Source organism: Nothobranchius furzeri, chromosome 3 (assembly GCF_043380555.1).
Source record: "Nothobranchius furzeri strain GRZ-AD chromosome 3, NfurGRZ-RIMD1, whole genome shotgun sequence".
NCBI lineage: Eukaryota > Metazoa > Chordata > Actinopteri > Cyprinodontiformes > Nothobranchiidae > Nothobranchius > Nothobranchius furzeri.
In genome coordinates, this window is record NC_091743.1 from 86,719,265 (window position 1) to 86,734,246 (window position 14,982).

A 14,982-nucleotide genomic window follows, 5' to 3' on the forward strand; every position below is an offset into this window, starting at 1 on the left:
TTATATTTTGATTTTTTTGTTTTTGAGAAGTGCCTCGTGATTTTTATCTTGAGAGGCGCCATAGAAATGATTTCTTCTTCTTCTTCTTCTTCTTCTTCTTCTTCTTCTTCTTCTTCTTCTTCTTCTTCTTCTTCTTCTTCTTCTTCTTCTTCTTCTTCTTCTTCTTCTTCTTCTTCTTCTTCTTCTTCTTCTTCTTCTTCTTCTTCTTCTTCTTCTTCTTCTTCTTCTTCTTCTTCTTCTTCTTCTTCTTCTTCTTCTTCTTCTTCTTCTTCTTCTTCTTCTTCTTCTTCTTCTTCTTCTTCTTCTTCTTCTTCTTCTTCTTCTTCTTCTTCTTCTTCTTCTTCTTCTGGTTCTAACTACCCAAAGAGCTTAACCTCTCTGCCAGGTATGGATCAGGAATGGAGATCCCCCTGAGTCTGTTATCCAGAACAGTGAAGATAATGGAAATCCTGAATATTTTCATTCATCAAAAAGTGTTTTTTTAACATTACTTCTCTGAAAACAAATTCAGATTTAGCGGTTTTGTTTTTATGTAATGTACAAACGAGAGTTGAGAAACACGAACCAGAGAGCAGGCTTACTTACCGGTAACTAAAATGACTTTGAAAATAAGATATGAAACAGCTGAACTGAAGAGAATAGGTTGTCCAGCAACTGGTTGCACACACATTCTGGTCGTGGGCACGACTGGAAATATTACGGTAACTTTAATAAATAAATACACATCGAACCCAAGGAGTCAGGGCTCTTCAAGTACATTTCAGCTGTTTTAACCGCTCATGATAGATCCATTACAGTGTGCACTGAACCAAATGTTAGATAAGCATGAACAGATATTAATACAGGTGGAGCCTAGAGACAGAGAATACACACTTTTATAAATAATGTTCAAAGCTATTTTTAAAATATCCAAGTGATGGATGAGGTGTGCAGATTCACTCATCCCTACATGACACCTGAAAAGCACTTTGTCCTTCAAATAAGAAACACAACATAAGGAACTATGACAGAAATTAGATTTTATTAGGTAGCATCTGCGTTAATCTACAAATAAAATGTAACAGACAAACTTCACAAATTCATGTGGATAAAACTGTTAAACTTTTACCGTATTTTCCAGACTATAAGCCGCTACTTTTTTCCCACGCTTTGAACCGTGCAGCTTATAATGAGGTGCGGCTTTACTGAAGATTTTCCTTCACCTGCCACTAGGGGGCGCTTTAGCAGAAAGTGAAACAGGTGGAAGTCAAAAGTGGAAATCGAAGAAAGTGCTCATTTTAATTTAGCACATGCAAGCAGCTGGCACCACGAAGAACTTTTTTCAAATCCATACCCCCTCATCATGGTAACTACACGTATGAGTTCATATGATGCCGCATTTAAGCTGAAGGCCATGGATCTGGCAGTAAAGGAGGGAAACAGTGCTGCCGCACGTAAGCTTGGCATGAATGAATCCATGGTTCGGCGCTGGAGACGGCAGCGGGAAGAACTCATTCAAGCCAGCTTCACCCGGGGATGACGACAGCAACACGGACAGCGACACTGACATCGCCACAGAAAAGGTATGTGACGAAGCTCTTCTGAGGATGTTCAACTCCGACACTGAAGAAGAGGACTTTACTGGCTTTAGTGTGCAAGAGGAAGATGAGAGCGAATGACTTCTTCTGGTAGACAAGTGTGTTTTATTTACTAACCAGGCATGTTTTGTGTGCAGTTTTCATTTTCTAATCATCCAGGGCTTATTAATGCTGTGTCAGCGCTGTTCTTTTCTTCTAAACATGCAAATTACCGGTAATAACGTGTCAGTGCTGTTTTTATTTTATAACCATCCAGAAATGTGAATGCTATCAGTGCTGTTCTCTTTTCTAAACTTGCAGGCACGTTCACCCGTGTTAAAATTTGTTTTGTTGAATTAAAACAACAACGAAAAACCTTCGTGTAGCGTCTTTCTGTCTAATTATCTTATGTTGTGGCCGTACATGCGCCGTGCACCGGAGACCTGCATGTGGCTGCTGCGCCGCGGCTTGTATTTGAGTGCAGCGTGTGTGTAGAAACCTTTTTTTTTGTTGTTGGTGCGGCTTATATTGAGGTGCGCTTTATAGTCCGGAAATTAAGGTAACTAGAACTAGATCAGGGCTGCACAGTAAGACAGTGGTTTGCACTGTTATCACGTAACAAGAAGGTCCTGGGTTTGAATCCCGGCATGGGGTCTTTCTGCATGGAGTTTGCTCTACCTGTGCATGCGTGGCTTCTCTCCAGGTGCTCCGGCTTCCTCCCACAGTCCAAAAAATGACTGTCAGGTTGATTGGTCCCTCTAAATTGTCCTTAGGTATATAAGTGTGTGTGCATGGTTGTTTGTCCTGTGTGCCTCTGTGTTGCCCTGAGATGGCAACCTGTCCAGGGTGTACCCCGCCTGTTTGCCCGAAACTGCCGGAGATAGGCACCATCCCCTCGTGACCCTGCGTGGACAAGCAGGTACAGATAATGGATGGACTGAACTAGATCACAACAAGCAAGAAAGGTAAATGTAAAAATCCCAGTTATTGGTTCCTGTCCGCACCCACGGGAGAGGGCAGGTAGATGTTTTCCAGCCTTCCTCCAAAGTCCATCCCAAGATCCAGGGATGCACCTGCAGCTTCAGCAGCTTCTAAGCCCTGGTTGATGTACAGAGCTTCCTGACAGGCCTCCAGGACTGGTAGCTCAGACAGAAGGTGTTCCAGTGTTCCCACTAAATCCCTGAAGTTGGGCCTCAGGTTTGGATCTGAACTCCAGCAGCTGTGCATGACTTCATATCTGTGGTAGGAAGAAGAACAGGAATCACCAAATCATAAAGATGTTTTCTAATTCCTTCCAGTCAGTGTAAAACACGCTGTTGAGTTTACATTTTCACAGAGCAAAAAGCACGTCATGTTGTGTTGATTCAGTTGTCTCAGCTTCAAACTCAGAATGAAGAACCAGAACCAGACTCACAGTTTTTGATCACAGTCCTCGGGTGGTTTGAGTCTGAGTCCAGACGACAGCAGGTCCAGCAGCTCGTGGTTGTGGACACCAGGATATGGACTCTTTCCTCTGGACACAATCTCCCACATAGTTACTCCGAATGACCACTGCGACGGTGATGAGAAGATGATTAGAGCCGGGCGTGTAGAATAACTACATCCTCGTATGAGGACACAGACTTCCTGATCCACAACATTTGATTCTGTTCATCCGAATAATAGTACAGAATAATTATTTACAGTAATAATAAACGATAGTGTATGTACTAGTGAGTGTGTAAATGCTGTGTACTATTAAAGGTGCATTATGTAGAAATGAAGTAAAATGATGTCCTATAGTAAACTGGTTCCTGCAGCCACTTTAAACAACTCTGGAGCTTTTTACCGTCCGTCGTCAAATTACAGTGTTCGGCGCTGCAGCATTAGCTCGCAGGAGACACGTTAACCCCACCCTCACTGAAGGTAAACAGTAGTTACGGCCCTCCTTCCTTGGTTTTGAAAGAAAGAAAGAAAACTATCTTTTGTAAAGCGCCTCTCAAGATAAAAATCATGAGGTGCTTCACAAAAGCAAAAAATGTAAACATAAAAAATATTTCAAATAAAAAAAGTTTAAAATTAGGGAAAAAAAGTGTGATTATTAAATGTAAGGAAAGGGAGAGAGAAAATGAACAGGAAAGAGGGAATCAGTAGATCCCTGGAAAAGCTGAATAAGTAGAAAGAGCAGAACAAGGAGATGGAGGTGATGAAGGTCCCACCAAAGCCTGAACAGGTGAGTTTAAAGGAGACCACTGAGTCCACTGATCTCAGGCTCAGGGGGTGAGAGTTCCAGAGTCTGGGGGCCACATCAGCAGATGATCTGTCACCTTTGACCTTTAGCCTGGTGCTGCACAACCAGTAGGCTTTGATCACTGGACCCCAGGGACCTGCTGGGGGTTTAGGGACTAAGATCACCAATGTAAGATGGTGCTTGTCCATGTAAGGCGCTAGAGACCAGAACCAGGATCTTGAAATGAACCCTGAAGTTGACTGGCAGCCAGTGAAGCTGGAGGAGAAGCGGGGTGATGTGGGTGTGTTTGGAGGACTCGGTCAGAAGCCGAGCACAGGTATTCTGAACCACCTGTAGACGGTTCAGGTCATGTTTCAGTAGAACCTTCCTTCCAAAATGACTGAAACATCAGACTCTTTTAGGATTCCACTGCAAAATTCTCACTATATTCTTACATACTGCACCTTTAAGCTACATGAGCAAGTGATTTAGTCAGTATTTGAGGTGTAGTTTAAGACAATCTGACTGCAGTTTTGATCTGTTTATGAGTACATGATGTTATTATCAGTCATCTTTCTGAAAGAGAACCATTCAGGTCTTTGAGCGCGAGTCCTCCATAGAAGAAGTTACAACCACACAACTGTTTTTGTGAAACTATGTTTGCATGTGAATACTTCAGAGAGAGGGTCTGTTTTCATTGGAGGAGTGTCATTGTTCAGGAGCAGTGTTTGAGGAGGTGCTGGCACAGCAGAACCCATCGCCACGCTGCAAAGGGTCTGAAACTTTGGCTTCAAACTGCTGAGGCGGTCTAATGCATGGCTCAAATCCACAGAAAGCAAAAAGTGCTCCAAACCAAACGTACCACATCACTTTTGGCTGTGTAAATGGACTCAGACAGGCTTTCCATGGCCATCCACTTGATTGGCATACGGATTGCTACTTGCTGGCGATAGTAATTGCTGCTGAAGATTTTTTTGGACAAGCCAAAATCAGCTACACAAACCTTAAGATCATCACCCAACCTGTGCAAAACAAATTATAATTAGTCTCCAAACTCAGAAAATAAAAAATGTCAATACCTTTTGGTCAATTGTCTTTTGGATTTCTGCACAAATACAAACAATGTTTATGTCCCAATAAAAGACAGAGCCATCTACGAGGAGCTCTCCATTTAAGTCTTCACACATCCTCCATCCCAACACTTTCATAGACTCACATGCAGTTTCGAGCAGCCAAGTCTCTGTGCAGGAACCCTTGAGAGCTTAAATAGTCCATTCCTGCAGCAATGTCAATCATGAATCTCAGGAGCGTCTGGTGGGGGACAAACTAGAAGAGGAAGCACATGAGGCTGATTCACAAAAACACATTTTACTGTGCATCATTTGGCAGAATCACTTCCACATAACTGTGTTTTCAGAAGACCTCAAAGTCAAGTCAGCTGATCTTAACCAAGGAGGATTTATTTACACTTTTGTGTTTTAGTACTCATCTGTTCTGATATCAATACTTTCAGCTGTTTTGTATTTTTGACTCTAATTTATTTAATATGATCACCCATGCTTAGGTTTGGCTACTAGGAATGAAGGAGTGACAGTTGCTTCTTAGGTGATTAGGAGACTCATTAGGACTTTTATAGTAACGGGTCTATGGTCTTTACAAAACAGGAAGATCGTGAACAGAACCACTCTCCCAAAAGTGATTTGTATTTGCATGTGTTTGTATGTATTTTCATGTGTTTGTATGTGTTAGCATGTATTTGTATGAATTTGTATGTGTTTGTATGTATGTGTATGTATTTGTATGTGTTTGTATGTGTTTGTATGTATGTGTATGTATTTGTATGTGTTTGTATGTATTTTCATGTGTTTGTATGTGTTTGTATGTATTTTCATGTGTTTGTATGTGTTAGCATGTATTTGTATGTATTTGTATGTGTTTGTATGTATGTGTATGTATTTGTATGTGTTTGTATGTGTTTTTATGTATGCGTATGTATTTGTATGTGTTTGTATGTATTTGAATGTATTTGCATGTGTTTGTATGTGTTTGTATGTATTTGTATGTGTTTGTATGTATGTGTATGTATTTGTATGTGTTTGTATGTATTTGTATGTGTTTGTATGTGTTTGTATGTATGTGTATGTATTTGTATGTGTTTGTATGTATTTGTATGTATTTGCATGTGTTTGCATGTGTTTGTATGTATTTGTATGTGTTTGTATGTATTTGTATGTGTTTGTATGTATGTGTATGTATTTGTATGTATTTGTATGTGTTTGTATGTATTTGTATGTGTTTGTATGTATTTGTATGTATTTGCATGTGTTTGTATGTATTTGTATGTGTTTGTATGTATTTGCATGTGTTTGTATGTATTTGCATGTGTTTGTATGTATTTGTATGTGTTTGTATGTATTTGCATGTGTTTGTATGTATTTGTATGTATTTGTATGTGTTTGTATGTATTTGTATGTGTTTGTATGTATTTGCATGTGTTTGTATGTATTTGCATGTGTTTGTATGTGTTTGTATGTATTTGCATGTGTTTGTATGTATTTGTATGTATTTGCATGTGTTTGTATGTATTTGTATGTGTTTGTATGTATTTGCATGTGTTTGTATGTATTTGTATGTATTTGTATGTACAGAAGCATCTGTGTGAGTGACTGTCAACCAAACCATGCACGCAGCCATGGTGTCCAGTAATCCGAAGGTTGCAGGCTTGATCCAGGCTCCTGACAGAGAATTCTGCTGTTGTGTCCTTGGGCAAGACATTTAACCCACATTACCTGCTGGTGGTGGTTGAAGGGACCGGTGGCATCAGTGCTCAGCAGCCTCACCTCTGTCAGTGCACCCCTTGCTGTGGCTACAATGTAGCTCATCACCAACAGTGTGTGAATGGATGAATGGTACACTGTATTGTAAAGCGCTTTGGAGTCCTCTGACTCTGAAAGGTGCTATACAAGTAAAAATGTTGGATTCCCAACAATCCTGGAGTGGTGACTCAACAGGCGAGGGGAGCGTTCTATTCTAATTTCTCTGATTGCAACTGTAAACTTTTTGGAACTGCTCATTTTTGGCATTTAATTCCTAAACCGAGCACTGACACAAAACTGTCACGTTAGGAGCCAGGAGGAGGTTAGGACCCAAAGATGCAGAAATTCCAGATGACAACTGGGTGGAGAAATAACGTAAAATCCTTTATTAACGACCAAATCCAAAAATGGCAGGGAGCCAAAAACAAAAATCAAAAGGTCCAAATAGCAAAACCTAGAGAATCCAAAAACCAAAATCTAGAGGGGGAACGAGACAAGGGTGACACGAACAATGACCCAACAACAAATAGAGACCCAGACAGGGTTATATGCACTGGGGCATGATGAGAGGCAGATAAGCTGCCGGTGTGTGGGGAGAGAAACCAAGTGAAGCAATTACAAATCAGGGAGAGGAAACAAACATGACCTAAGAGCTAAAACCTAAAGACAAGAAGAGCCAGCAAAATAATATTCTAAAGGGGAAGGAAAACTACAAAAACCGGTGGGGAAAGAAACACACTAAAGGGACTAATTAAATAAAAAGCTGAACCTTATAGAATCACTGCAGAGGGGTGACTAGGGGACACATGAGGAACACAAAGAGACACAGAAGGGGATCCTTAGAGGGGGATGGAGCACACAAGGAGACACATGAGGGAGATGCAGATGTCACGATACGAGGATGGTTAGGACCCAAAATGCAGGTACCCAGGATGACACGAGGCAGGAGATGATATATAAAGAAAATTCCTTTATTTTGTAGGATGAACAAAATAAATCCAAAAGGCAGGGAGCCAAAAAGTCCCAAAATGTCCAAATACCAAAACTACAGATCAAAAACACTAGAGATCACAAGAAGCCTGACAGAATTACCACAATGGACCGACACAACACAGAGACAAGACAGGGCTTATATACACTGGGAGGAGCAATTAGGGAAACAGGCAGCAGGTGTGTGGAGTGAGGGCTGGAGGGAAAGCAGGTGAATACAAGTAACTAAATGGGGAACAGAACCAGAGGAGGGCAGATAAACCTAAAACTATAAAACACAAAACTAAACCTAAAAACTGAGGGTAGGACTCACACACACACACACACACACACACACACACACACACACACACACACACACACACACACACACACACACACACACACACACCGAGCTGGGGAAGGACACGCACGCACACACACTGAAATAAAAGACCTATATAAACTGAGGTGGGGAGACTAACCCCGGGTTTCCACAGGAGCCGTCAGCAGCACGTTACTGCAGCAGCACGTCTTGCTCACGTAAGCTGCTGCTTGGCCCTTCCCACGAGACGCGAAGCAGCAGGGGAGCAGCTGTCACCGACAGAGCACGAAGTCACACGAGTGACTTCGTCAGTAAACACAACAACAAGCAGGATAAAACTACAACATGGTTTGTGTTTTATGTTCTGTCCATTTTATAATCGCCAATACGGACCTGAAAAACAAAGGAGACCGCTAGCTAGGTGATAACTTCTCACGGGGCCGCACAGTTAGTAACCTTTTTTGAAAGTAAAGCAACCGGAAGGCAGTACGTTCTTTATTCTGAAAATCTCGGGAGCTTCTCTCCATTTCCGCGTCCGATTTCCTGTCTTTCCTTCCCCAAAAATGTCGAACTTGACCCGTTTCAGAGGCGTCGCGCGTAGAAAATAGAACCGGCGCGTAAAGGCCGCGACATGCTGCTCCTGAGACGCGGCCGACTCGCGCTGCTGACGGCTGCTGACGTGCTGCTGACGGCTCCTGTGGAAAGCCGGGGTAAGAGACATGAAGAAAACCAGGAGGGAGCTGGGGACAAAAAGGCTGGAGCTACAAGGACACAGAACGTGAAGGAACACCTGGAGGGGCTGGGGATGACTGAATGAACACAGGACCTGGGAGGAATGACTTAAAAGGCCACAAACAGAAGACACATAAATGAGACGCAGACAAAGGACACATGAGGGCGCTATGAGACACAAAAGGGGAATCTAGAGAGGGATGGAGAACACAAGGTGACATATGAGGGAAGACACAGACGCAGACCATGACAAAAATGAATGGACTGTTTTTACTTGGAATGTTTATAGAGGCAGTAGAGACCCACAAAATTCAAAAAGGGAGATTTACATGATAAGTTCCCTTTAAAATGAAACCTATAGTGAAGTTTTATTCATGCATTTATACAGCATGTCTGAATGTGTAAAGGCTGAACATCTAGAAAACAGAGCTGCACCTGTGTGAATCAGAAATCACCTGTGTTAAATTTTTGATAGTGCGTGTGTGTATGTGTGTGTGTGGGGGGTCTTATTTTGTGGGTTGGATCTTACCATGGGAATGTCATCATATCGAGTAGCAATAAGGAAGCGACGCAAGTCTCCATGTTTCATGTATGGTAGGATGACCAAAGGCACAGGCAGAGGAGACTCCTGTCTTCTTTGTAAGGAAATGCCTGCAGCAAAACACACATCCATGATTTCCATCAAGTATCTGACAAGGAATTGCAGCTACTGCCTCCCAACAATTCTTTGGGTAGTGTTGCAAAGTTATCATGGGGTCCAAAGCAGCAAGAACAGTTTTTGGGGGGTGATGTCAAATTACTGCATTTCACACATCTTGTTGCTGTTGTGGTTCTGACTTCACAGTTTACCGGTCCTCTGGGGCGCCCTTGTGGCCTGGGGCCCCAAGCCATAGTCTGCCCTGCCCGCCAGCTCGCAGTGCCTCCTGTTCTGGTGCCAGCAGCATCTGCAGAGTTCTTTTTCCTTCAGAGTGAATTAAAATTAGAGCTCACTGAGTTGCTTCTGTGCATGAAGTGCACATTTATATAAAGATGCCTAACTTACAGTGGGTACAGAAAGTATTCAGGCCCCGTCAATCGTTCACTCTTTGTTGCATTGCAGCCATTTGCTAAAATCAATTAAATTCAATTTTTCCTCAATAATACATTAGTTAATTAGTACCCCCCCCCCCCATATTGACAGAAAAACACAGACTTTAATACATTTATGCAGATTTATTTAAAAAAGAAAACGCGTGTTCCTAAGGTTCAGACCCTTTGCTCAGTATTTAGTAGAAGCACCCATTTGAGCTAATACAGCCGTGGGTCTTCTTGGTTAAGATGCAACAACAAGTTTCTTACACCTGGATTTGGGGATCCTCTGCCATTCATCCTTGCAGATCCTCTCCAGTTCTGTCAGGTTGGATGGCGAACGTTGGTGGAGCCATTTTTGGTCTCTTCAGAGATGTTCCATTGGGTTTAAGTCAGGGCTCTGGCTGGGCCAACATCATCATCATCATCATCATCATCATCATCATCATCATCATCATCATCATCATCATCATCTTTATTTATAAAGCACTTTCCATCAATGAGAGATTGAACCAAAGTGCTGTACACACAACAAAGACATCAAAGTAAAACAACAGCAACCATGCAGTGACTAAGGTAAAGCTAAATGGATCAAAGCAACAAAGATATTAGTTAAAAAACTAGATAAGAACGACTAAAAGAAGGCTAGTGGAACGCCATGGTGTAAAAATGGGTCTTTGACCTGCTCTTAAAAACCGGCAGAGAGGGTGCTTGTCTGTGCTCTAATGGAAGGTCATTCCACAGTTTTGGGGCCCAGACCCAGAAAGCTCTGTCACCTCTGGTCGAGCACCGCTCACGCGGAACGACCAGCAACTCCAGATGTGATGACCTCAAAGCACGTGATGGAGTGTGCACTTTCCGCTTGGTGATGCGGCTCGCGGATGGAAAGCGCTTCACAACTCGCAGCGTTTATGGTTCATGCGGCTTGTCTCTGCGGTGAGCCAATATTCTCCCAAACTGTAGGGGGCAGCATGGAGCTCTACGGCATGCATCCAACACTACACGATAGTAGAAGTAGAAATTACTGTTGTTTACAACATGGCATTCCAGCAGTTTTTAACAGCGTCCTCGTCTTTTCCGACAGTGCGAGCTATTTCTCTCCAAGAATTATTAACAACATGTTGATCACGGTGATCTCTGAGAGCTGAATCATACAAATGTCTGTATTTACGAACCTCTGCCATACTAGTTCTTGCTGGTCCGCCATGTTTTTCCGCGTCCGACCGTCCGCGTGGTTAGAAATTTTCCTAGGTGCGCGTTGCGGAAATTTTGGGCCGTGCGGAGACACGGTGGAGGGGCGTGGTTGTTAAAATGATGCAATTTTGCCACACGGAGCCGTGCGGACCTCGCGGACGCGTCAAGCATAAACCAACCTTAATCCTTCAGCCCGGTCTGAGGTCCTGAGCACTCTGAAGAAGGTTCTTGTCCAGGATGTTCCTGTACTTGGCCCTGTTTTCGATCGCTCCTTCGATTGCAACCAGTCGTCCTGTCTCTGCAGCTGACAAACACCCCTGCAGCATGATGCTGCCACCGTCATGCTTCACTGTGGAGACTGGACAAGTGATGAGCATGCCTGGTTTTCTCCACACTCATCAGACCATTGAATCTTATTTTACACCATCTCAGGGTCCTTCCGGTGTCTTAACAAACTCCATGTGGGCTTTCTTGTGCCTTGCACTGAGGAGAGGCTTCAGGCGGACAACTCTACCATAAAGCCCTGGCTGCAGTGACGGTTGACTTTCTACAACTTTCTCCCACCTCCTGACTGCCTCTCTGGAGCTCAGCCACAGTGACCTTTGGGTTCTTCTTGACCTCTCTCACCAAAGCTCTTCTCTCCCAGTAGCTCAGTTTGGCCAGATGACCTGCTCTAGGAAGGGTTCTGGTTGTCCCGAGCGTCTTCCATTTAAGGGTTATGGAGGCCACTGTGCTCTTAGGAGCCTTAAGATGTTTTTGTAACCTTGGCCAGATCTGTACCTTGCCACAATTCTGTCTCTGAGCTTTTCAGGCAGTTCCTCTGACCTCATGATTCTCATTTGCTGACATGCATTGTGAGCTGTAAGGCCTGTTATAGACAGGTGTGGCTTCCTAATCAAGTCCAATCAGTGTACTCAAACAGCTGGACTCCAGTGAAGGTGTAGGTCCATCTCAATGACGATCAGTAGAAATGATTTAAATATATGAGTGTCACAGCAAAGGGTCTGATTACTCAGGACCATGTGATAGTTCAGTTTGTCCTTTTAATACATCTGCAGAAGTTTCTAAAATCCTGTGTTTCTGTCAGTACGGGGGCTGTGTGTACATTAATGAGGAAAAAATCAGTCCAGTTCTGGCCTCCCTGCACTGGCTTCCGATTTGCTATCGCTCACAATTCAAAATACTCGTCTTTGTTTATCATTTCTTCCAGGGTGGTGGTTACCCCTATCTGGCCACTCTCCTGAACAAACATTCCCCATCACATGCTCTGCGCTCCTCTGACCAAGGCCTGCTCGCTGTCCCTCGGTCTAGGTGTCGTACCCGTGGGGACCGGGCTTTCTCAGTCCTAGCACCGTTACTCTGGAACCAGTTGCCACCCTCAGTTAGGCTGTCCCCCTCTCTGCCAGTCTTTAAGAATCACCTAAAAACACACCTCCTCCGCTTGGCGTTTCCGGAACATGTTTGATTTTGGCCCTCTTTTATGTTGAATCCATTCCACAGTTTTCATTGGTACACTCAATCCATCCACTCAATCCAAATGTGTTTCACACATTTCTCCTTTACCGGACTGCTTCATCTATCTTGTAATTTGTATTTTGTAATTTGAATTTCTTTTATCGTTGATTTATTCAATATATTTACTTAACTGTACCATGTTCAGCGCTTTGGGCTTCCTGACAGGGTTGCGGAAGGCGCTTTATAAATAAAGCTTTGATTGATTGATTGATTGATTGATAGTTGATTTTAGCAAATAGCTGCAATACAACAAAAAGTGAAAAACTTGACGGGTCTGAATGCTTTCTGTACCCACTGTATGTGGCAGTTGCCTCTTGAATTTAGTTTCCTCTGGAATTATGACTTACTTGGGTTTTTAACTGTTTTATTCTTCACTTGTCAAGAAAATGCTCTTGTCAGTAAATTCTCAGAAGTCTGTCAACCACATGAAGATCAGTTGTTCAAAGTCCTATCAACTGTGGCAAAGCATGGAATGAAACCGATGGTGAGGAAGGTGAAGAGAACAAAGGCAAAGGCAGAGCAGAGGACCAGGTGGTAGAAACTTAGAAGAGTGTTGTGTTTTCAGGAAGTACTCAGAAGAGCTGATGAATGAGGAAAAGAGAGATAGAGTAGGGTAGAAGAGTTGTGGATCAGAGAATAGCTGAGATGAGTAAGAATGAAGTGAGGAACACGTTGAAGAGGGGAAAGGCAGTTATTCCTGATCCACAACTCTTCTACCCTACTCTATCTCTCTTTTCCTCATTCATCAGCTCTTCTGAGTACTTCCTGAAAACACAACACTCTTCTAAGTTTCTACCACCTGGTCCTCTGCTCTGCCTTTGCCTTTGTTCTCTTCACCTTCCTCACCATCGGTTTCATTCCATGCTTTCTCGCTACACACTCGCTGACCACTAAGTTTTAGTCACCAATCTTCAAATGACGTCTACATCAGATGTGGACCACCTGTGTGCTCCTCCTTCCACTCTTATGTCTCTCCATGTTCCTGATACCTGAGGTGCGTTTTCATAAAGTCTACTCCGTCTGTCCCTCTCCGTTCATATACTGAATACAAAACCCGCCCATCCCTTCCTCAGTTGCCTTCACAAACATGTCTGATAACATCTGCACCAATTATCCCTATCTTCTTTCTGGGGACACGCTGCATCAAATCATCTAGCTCACTCCAGAATCTGTGCTTCTCCTGTAGCTCACAGCCTACCTGTGTGGCATAACCACCAACTTCAGCTTCAGACTCAGCCCATCCAGTGCTCTTTGGACTCATCTTCAACAGTAGAAACATTGAATCTTCATAGTTCCAGCATGACCTGTTCTAGTTAGCTGTCAAACCCTCCTTACCCTGAAGTTTGATGACATTTTTGTGGTCAAAGTTTCTCATGATTTCAGCCTCTTTCAAGAAATCCTGAAGGTCCTCCAGTGTGTGGATCCCAACTACGAGCGCAGAGACAGGAAACAGTGGTTAGAGAGAGGAGTAGATAGGGCGGAGTTCTCATGAGGGTTTCTGGACTGGTACCCACCTTTCATTGTCTTCACTGCCACCCTAACGTGGACTCCTTCCTCTGATGTGTAGAGCCCTTCATACACCGAGCCAAACTCTCCTGCATCATGACCCAGGGATCTCAGTGTTACAGAAGAGTTTGCTGCTTTCAAACTGAGCATTTCTCTACACTGACCGACCATATCTAATCTAACAAGACCACTTAAGGTCCCACAAGGCCGTCTTTGATCCACCTTTGATCAGTCAACATTCTCTTGTCCAACAAGACCAAAAGGCCTCATCTAGTACCTGAAACCTGAGGCTGCATTGATATTAGTTTATTAAATCTGACATTAAATCTTTTTCTTTAATAAAAAACTTGCTGGGTGGCTTGCCAACTCCGGGTCGGAGAGAGGTCCTACCTCAAGTGGAGGAGTTTAAGTATCTCAGGTGAGGGTAGGAGGGATCGGGAGATCAACAGGCGGGTTGGTTTGGCGTCTGCAGTGATGCGGACGTTGAGCTGATCTGTCGTGGTGAAGAGGGAGCTGAGCCAGAAAGCCAGGCTCTCGATTTACCGGTCGATCTACGTCCCAATCCTCACCTATGGTCATGAGCTTTGGGTAATGACCGAAAGAACGAGATCGTGGATACAAGCGGCCGAAATGAGTTTCCTCCGTAGGGTGGCCGGGCTCAGCCTTAGAGATAGGGTGAGGAGCTCGGACATTCGGGAGGGACTCGGAGTAGAACTGCTGCTCCTCCGGATCGAAAGGAGTCAGTTGAGGTGGTTTGGGCATCTGGTCAGGATGCCTCCTGGACGTCTCCCCGGGGAGGTGTTTCGGGCATGTCCTGCCGGCAGGAGGCCCCCGGGTCGACCCAGGACACGTTGGAGAGGTTACATCTCCAATCTGATCCGGGAACGCCTTGGGGTCCTGCCGGAGGAGCTGGTGGAGGTGGCCGGGGAGAGGACGGTCTGGAGCTCCCTAGTTGGGATGCTGCCCCCGCGACCCAGACCCGAATAAACGGAGGAAGACGACGACGACGAAAAAACTTGCTTAAACTTATTTATGACTAAAATCTAAAATGATGAATTTTAGTACCAAACACTTTACTGACCCAGGACCTCA

At 43.8% G+C, this 14,982-nt stretch overlaps 1 protein-coding gene across 5 annotated transcripts in view; it reads right to left on the bottom strand.

The window, feature by feature from the left end:
• Positions 1-1,668: 1,668 nt before the first annotated feature.
• The window catches only part of si:ch73-40a2.1 (ephrin type-A receptor 3), a 33,309-nt gene continuing 19,995 nt past the window's right edge, over positions 1,669-14,982 (bottom strand). For 3 of the 5 annotated variants that reach the window (XM_054734175.2, XM_054734174.2, XM_054734169.2), the window contains 8 exons: positions 13,899-13,979; positions 13,720-13,812; positions 9,137-9,258; positions 4,982-5,091; positions 4,628-4,787; positions 2,971-3,107; positions 2,565-2,793; positions 1,669-2,459 (listed from right to left, as the gene is read on the bottom strand). In XM_054734175.2, coding sequence (XP_054590150.2) covers positions 2,097-2,459; positions 2,565-2,793; positions 2,971-3,107; positions 4,628-4,787; positions 4,982-5,091; positions 9,137-9,258; positions 13,720-13,812; positions 13,899-13,979 — 1,295 coding nt within the window. In that variant the 3' untranslated portion in view covers positions 1,669-2,096. Of the gene's footprint in view, positions 2,794-2,970; positions 3,108-4,627; positions 4,788-4,981; positions 5,092-9,136; positions 9,259-13,719; positions 13,813-13,898; positions 13,980-14,982 lie in introns of all 5 variants that reach the window. The other 2 variants (XM_015958095.3, XM_054734193.2) reach the window with 2 other exon arrangements.